Raw genomic sequence first — 7,221 nt, forward strand, 5'->3', positions numbered from 1 at the left:
TCAAAAAAATTATGTGGGTGTGTATATATATATACCGTTTAGCGATTTAAAAAATATGCTAACGAGAACTGAGGTAAAAACTACATTTTAATTAGAAAAAACCGGACCTACGCATCACGAAAAATTCTCGATGAAATGGGTTAAAGAAAAAAAATCCGTACCACCTCGACCGCTACCAAAAACTGCGAAAATCCCCCGTATCGGTATCGGGAGCGCGTTTTCGTCCCGTTGCCCATTTTCTTCCCATTTGCGGTCAAATCCTCCCATTAGATTCCCCCCTCACTTGCACCGACCCTAGCTACAACCTTTTTTGCCCCCCTCCCCCCCCCCCTCTCTTTCTCTCTCTTCTCCTCCTCCACCTTGCCACTACTACTACTACCTTTTCCTTGAGCGGCGCCGCGCCCCCGCCCCCGCCCTGCCGGCCAACGAGATCGATCGACTATTTGCGCCGCCGCCGCCGCCTCCTCCTTCCCCTGGACACGTGGCCCGCCCGAGACGTCAAAGAGGAAGAAGACGAAGAAGCTTCGCTCCGACCAGGGGTGGGTAAGAACAGTAGTAGTAGTGCTGCTACAGTGCTACCTACGCGGTGGAGTAGATTGAATTCGATCGAGTACCAAGCTCGCGAATCATTTTTTTTCTCTTTTTTTGGTTGTTGATTTTCTCTGCAGGTGAGGTGAGGTGAGGGGTGGGATCGAGGGATCGAGAAGCTGGCGGCGAGCAAGTGGTGGGAGCGCGCCGATGAGGGCGCCATGGCCGGGATGGATCCCACCGGCGGCGGTGGCGGCGGCGGCGTGGCGGCGCACTACCTACACATGCTCCGCGCGCAGCAGCACCAGCCACTGTCCCCGGCAGGTGACGTCAAGGCGGAGCGGTCCATGCTGTCGCCGGATGAGAGCCCCGGCGCGGACGCCGACCTAGGATCGGACCACCCGACGTCGTCGGCCATGGTGGCGGCGGAGGACAGCGGCGGCGGCAGCGGTTCGGGTGGCCCGATGCGGCGCCCCCGCGGGAGGCCGCTGGGCTCCAAGAACAAGCCCAAGCCGCCCATCATCGTGACGCGGGACAGCCCCAACGCGTTCCACTCCCACGTCCTCGAGGTCGCCGCGGGAACCGACATCGTCGAGTGCGTCTGCGAGTTCGCGCGCCGCCGCGGCCGCGGCGTCTCCGTGCTCAGCGGTGGCGGCGCCGTCGCCAACGTCGCGCTCCGCCAGCCAGGCGCGTCGCCCCCGGGCAGCCTGGTCGCCACCATGCGCGGCCAGTTCGAGATCCTGTCCCTCACGGGCACCGTCCTCCCGCCGCCCGCGCCGCCCAGCGCCAGCGGCCTCACCGTCTTCCTCTCCGGCGGGCAGGGCCAGGTGGTCGGCGGGAGCGTGGCCGGCCAGCTCATCGCCGCGGGGCCAGTCTTCCTCATGGCCGCCTCGTTCGCCAATGCCGTCTACGAGCGTCTGCCACTCGATGGGGAGGATCCGGAGGCAGAGGCTGCCGCCGCCACCCCTCCCGGCGATGCGGCGCAGCCAACCGGCCCACCACCACCGCAGCAGCAGCCCACAGCCTCGCAGTCCTCTGAGGTGACCGCCGGTGACGGCGGCGGCGGCGGCGGTCTCGGCATGTATCTTGGAGGCCATGTGGGATCCTACCAGCAGCAGCAGCAGCAACTTCCCGGACCAGGAGACAACTTCGGTAGCTGGAGCGGCAGCATCAGGCCGCCGCCATTCTGATCCAAACACCTCAAATCAAGCTCTCCCCCAACAACGCCATGCATGTCTAAATCCTCACAAGATTCACTCCAAGAAGACGAAGCTGAGTGAGAGTGATGGATTTCATTTCATCTCATCATTTGTGACAATGCATTCATTTTTTTTTGTTGTTGAAGGCTATACATCTTGCAAGATTACAAGTTAATCGAGGCGCATGCATTCTTGATTGGAGATGTGGAAGAATCTCTTGCATTGCAGAAGTACTAATAGAATCAACATTGGAAGGCAGAATTTTTTTTGGCTGGAGATGGAGGGAGGTCAGTCAATTAGTGCAAGGAACTGAACAAGATCCCGGTAAGGCAGGTTAGTAGGACCCCGGTGTTTAGTGGTTCATCCTGTAGACTTTTGATCAAGAATGATGCTTGTCATGACCTTTTACTTAAAAACTTTCCCTTGGAATGATGCTTGTTATTGCTTTTCACTACAACTCCACTCTTTCTTGACTGCTACTACCAGTTTTTTTACACCTTTTTCACCGTTGCACATTTGCACTTGTCCTGCTTCCTGGCACCACGGTAAAAAATCTGCAAACTAGTGATTCGTCTCATTCGAACTGTACTCCAAGGAGAGCTGTCTTCCAGCCTTCTTTTTGGTGTCATTTCCACACATTGGAAATCACCTGCTTTTGGTCAATTTTGTCTTTTCTTTGAGCCAGTGGAGAGTAGAGTGACCACCACTGACCAGAGCTGTAAACATTTCAAACCCTAGCTTGGGGGCCCTTTGGATGCGTTAGGAATGTTGTTTTTTTTTTTGGGTTCTCTTTTTCTCCTCTTGCTTTCTTCATGCAGAGAAGAAAGTGTAATACTAGAGGGGTACTATGCTGACTTCGGCAGGACAGGACGCCGTAAGGCCTTCTGTCCCTATTCCTACTTTGTTTTGTCTGTGGGTGTGGAATGCAGGTTCAGTCCCCCTAGAGGCCCACTGTTTGTATTGTGATGTTCTCCTCTGAAATTGCTACAGTGTTTACCTCTTCCTGAAGTTAATTTCAGCCACAGTGAAATTGCCAGTGTTTACCTCTGAACTACTTATGTGAAAAATCTTAGAAAGTTTGTGTGAAAAATCTTGAGTTTAGTACTAAACTTGAATGGCCAACTTGTGGGAGTAGTATCATTCAAAATCAAAGGAGGGGATACTGTAGTTCTAGTTCTTGATGTGGCTTTCTTGTTTGATGATTAATTGTGTGCCATAGTAAGTTCAGCTTAAATGCATGCCAAAGTTGTCATTTTGGAAACCTTGAGTGTATGATTGAATCATCAGGCTAATAAGCGTGGTAAGACATGAGGGACCATGGCCCTGTTTGGGGAGCTTTTAGTTGCTGTAGCTTCTCCCAGAATCAGAACTTCCCAAACAGTCCAGATTCTGAGAAACTGTAGTTGTAGAATCCAGAAGCTGTAGTTGTAGAATCCAGAAAATGAACTAGAAGTCAGAAGCTGGAAAACCTAGTTTTTCCAAATTCTTAGAAACTGGCTACCAACCAGCTACTTCTCAGAATTTTAAGCTTCCCCAAATAGGCCCCATATAAGCCTGTGAATTTGTCTTGCATTAATATTGGACTGCTAGTTTGGAGTTAACGAGTAAGATGGCGTTTCTGGTCAAATTGTTGAATTAGGTTACGTTGGTCTGGATCAATAACTGCTTTATTGACTTGTCCTAATAGAAGTTTCTTGGATTATTTCACGTATGCTCTTTTAAACTGCACCTAGTGGTATTCAGACATGTTATTTCAAAGCCAAACAATTGTCTTCTTCATAACTTTTATCAATTAATCTTTGGGAGGTATATAAACATGTCTAAACTATTCCACTCATGTTCTTTTTACCTGGTTTTGAGGTATTAACAGTCCACATGTGACTGCTGTATGCTTGCCCAAAGAAACCTGTATTACGGGCAGGTTTGGTTTATAATAGCAGATATGAACCTTAAATATTGGTATACCAAAATTATGTCGAGGTTATGCATGTTTAGTTTGATGCAAAAGTTTTTGACCGAGTTGCTTTGTTGGCTACTTGGCTGTTTGGTTTGGGACTTCATTGTAGACTTAGGGTGTGTCAGTTCATGCTAAAATTGAAAGTTTGGTTGAAATTGGAATGATGTGATGGAAAAGTTGAAAGTTTATTTATGTAGGAAAGTTTTGATGTGATGGAAAAGTTAAGAAGTTTGAAAAAATAGTTTGGAACTAAACTCGGCAGAAAGTACTACTGTGCTTCAGGATATATAGTTACTTCTATGCACATAGAACCAGTAGTCCAGTACACCCAAAAGCAGTACTCCCGTTCTATAATTCTGGACCTTTTGGACAAGTTTGTGGTCAAACATGTATAACTTTGATTATAAATAACTTTAGAAATATTTAGTTTAAAAGCACAAAAACAACATAACATCTATAGATATGACGTATAAACTACTATAATAAAAGTAAAAATATTTTTGTTTATAGTATATATTATAATAGAAAAACATAGCCAAACTTATATTTTGGAGATCGCGTCATTGTCCTAAATATTAAGAATTATGTAACCAGAAGGAGTATATTTTAGGAAGGAGATAGTAGTATATTACCAAAATTTTTGGCTGTGAAATAAGTTTGGGCATTTCAGATTAGAAAAAAGTCCATATTCGACCTGAACTGTTAGGTTTGTCTTGTCTGAAATCAACTAGAAAATCATATATGTTTCTATCCCTCAACTATTAAAACCATCCGATCACCACAACCAATCAATTTGGTTTTAATGGTGGCTTCATGATTTAAAAAATATAAATAATGTATTTTGTATTTGTATGGCACCTACACCATTTGTCCCAAAATAAAATTCCTGCATATGAATTTGGACATAGTTTTTTCGAGGTCTGTTGTCAGGATTCGATTCTTTTTGGGACTAAAGTAGTATTTAATTAGTAGGTTTGGGAGGGAGTGTGTTGTTTAGGACATGAAATTCATATGAATTTTAGAGGATACCGTTCCATAGATATTTTTTTTACCTGTTTGGAACAAAGGATTGGAACATATTAACTTCCTCTGAAATTCATTCCTATGCGTACATTCCAGAGGAAAATAGCACATGAGGTCAAATCTCCTTTTACTTTGCCTTTGAGCAGTCCAATGCAACTTCTCTTCTCTTTTCTCAAATCCATCAAAATTCATGCGAGCCATTCAAACATATTATGTTTCAAAATCTTGTGTTTTAGATTTCCGTAGCTATGGAATATTTTAATCCTATATTTTTTCTGTTTCTATATTTCTAAAATCCTATCTCACAAAGAAGCCCTAGAAATATAGATTTTATCTCGGTTTTCATTATCATACTTTTCAAACAACTAAATAACGTATTTTGTGTGAAAACTTTCTCTACATATAAGTTGCTTTAAAATATCAAATAAAATACCTTTTAAGTTTGTAATAATTAGAACTTAATTAATCATGCGTTAATATTTTATTTATTTTTCGTGTCCTAATTTTATGTTTATTTTATTTTTGATAGAAACAAAACCAACTTATTGCAAGTACTGTAGCAATAGTACTACTTTCTCTGTTTTTTAATAGATAATATCGTTGATTTTTTGAATATATGTTTGATCATTAATCTTATTTAAAATTTTTATATAATTATATAAGATATAAATCATATTTAAAGTACTTTGAGTGATAAAATAACTTACAACAAAAATTATAATTACATAAATTTTTTGAATAAAACGAGTGGTTAGAATGTGATAAAAAAGTCAACGATATTATCTAGTATTAAAAAAACGGAGGTATAGTACTATAAACAATAGCCAAATCACGTTGCCCTAGCCAAAATTTTGGGAAGGATTGTTCGGTATCAACCCAACAAACCCTACATTTATTTTCTTGGCCAGAGAAGACCCAGGGGATTGAAAATACAGTGTTCACAAAAACCAAAAAGGCTACGGGTAGTAGCCGTGCAGTAGTAGCAGAAGGAAAGCTGAGAAGGTGCACGCGCTACCAGGAGTATCATCATTTACTGAACCCTGCAGATGCTAGATGCACATAGCTGGCCAGAAAGTAGGGAGAGGAGTATCCAAAAACTTGAAGCTACTACTGGCGGTAGCTGCAAAGATTCTCACCATTTGCTGCCTCTGTTCCTCTTCTCCAACTTGTACAATCCTGGAAAGTAGTTCTTGCATGCTCTACTAGCCCCCATGAGAGAAAAGGAAGAGACGAAGATACCGTTGTTGGTTTTGCATGGGTTGTTGGGGAGCTGAGCTGAACTTTGGAACTTGTTCAGCTTTGCAACTTTTGTCCTTTTGATGTGCCATGGCCCAAGTGCCCAAGCCACCTCTTTTCTTGGTCAAAGGAATCATCTCTCTTCTCTCTCTCTCTCGATGTGTGTCTCTTGCTCGGTTTCTTGCACTGTGTCGCTCAGAACGTTGTGATAAAGTGTTAGGTGTAGTTATGGCTAGGATATGTGATGCTGTCCCACAGATTTGGACACATTTATGAAGTATTAAATATAAAAAAAATAACTAATTACACATATTACATGTAAATTGCAAGATAAATCTTTTAAGCCTAATTGTTTTATGATTTGACAATGTGGTGTTACAGTAAACATTTACTAATAACGGATTAATTAGGCTTAATAAATTCGTCTAGCAGTTTACGTTATTAGTCTACGTTTAATACTTCAAATGTGTGTCCGTATATCTAATGTGACACGCCAAAACTTTACACTAGGCAGTGTTTGGCGAATAGAAAAGGGAAATGATTTCCCATCCATCTTTAAATCCTAATAATTCATTCTCCATCTTCCATTTAATCCTAACATTTCATTCATTTCTTGATCCCAATCTCACCCCTCATTTCCCATTATCCAAACACACCTCTGAGGATCTAAACACCTCCTTGGTTAAAATAATGTTGATTCCATTTGGTTAAAATAATGTCGATTCCATTTGAAATTTGATACGAATTCCAAATCTTCCTGCCCGTGTAGCTTGCTCAAGCATTCTCTTCCAAGAGCATGAAACTTTATTTAATAATTGACTTCTTTCTTTTAGAAAATTTGAAAATTGACATTAAAGTTTATCTATGGTACTCCCTCCGTTCCAAAATATAAGGCACAACCACCCTTAACCCTTAACCCAAAGACCAAGAAATCATTATTATCATCTCCTAGTTTGAATTACCCTAATAAATATAATGTATGCATCTAATAGAATTAGAGATTTTGAGGGTGGAGGATTTTAAAAAGTAATAATTTAATGGAGAAGAAGTCCTAATTAATTATATGCATGCATGCATGCTTTATATTATGGAACATCCAAAAAAAAGTAGTTGTATCTTATATTATGGAATAGAGGGAGTACTAGTTTGTTTTCTATAACTTTCTCCGTCCAATTTTAAGTGCAGTTGTGAGTTTCCGTATCCAACATTTGGCCGTCCATCTTATTTAAATTTTTTTAAGATTAATATTTTTATTGTTATTAGATGATAAACATGAAT

The 7,221-nt window shown here is 42.1% G+C and overlaps 1 protein-coding gene across 2 annotated transcripts; it reads left to right on the plus strand.

Moving 5' to 3' along the window:
* The first annotated feature begins 406 nt into the window (after positions 1-406).
* On the plus strand, positions 407-2,184 carry LOC9271930 (AT-hook motif nuclear-localized protein 25). Of its 2 annotated transcripts, none has more exons than XM_015788858.3 (2): positions 407-543; positions 669-2,184. In XM_015788858.3, exon 2 carries the CDS (start codon positions 750-752, stop codon positions 1,716-1,718), a length of 969 nt encoding a protein of 322 aa, XP_015644344.1. In that variant the 5' UTR covers positions 407-543; positions 669-749; the 3' UTR covers positions 1,719-2,184. The 2 variants fall into 2 exon arrangements, with proteins under 2 accessions (XP_015644344.1, XP_015644343.1); XM_015788857.3 differs by having other exon boundaries at positions 407-539.
* The last annotated feature ends 5,037 nt before the right edge of the window (positions 2,185-7,221 follow it).

The sequence above is a fragment of the Oryza sativa genome, chromosome 6, assembly GCF_034140825.1.
Source record: "Oryza sativa Japonica Group chromosome 6, ASM3414082v1".
Lineage (NCBI taxonomy): Eukaryota > Viridiplantae > Streptophyta > Magnoliopsida > Poales > Poaceae > Oryza > Oryza sativa.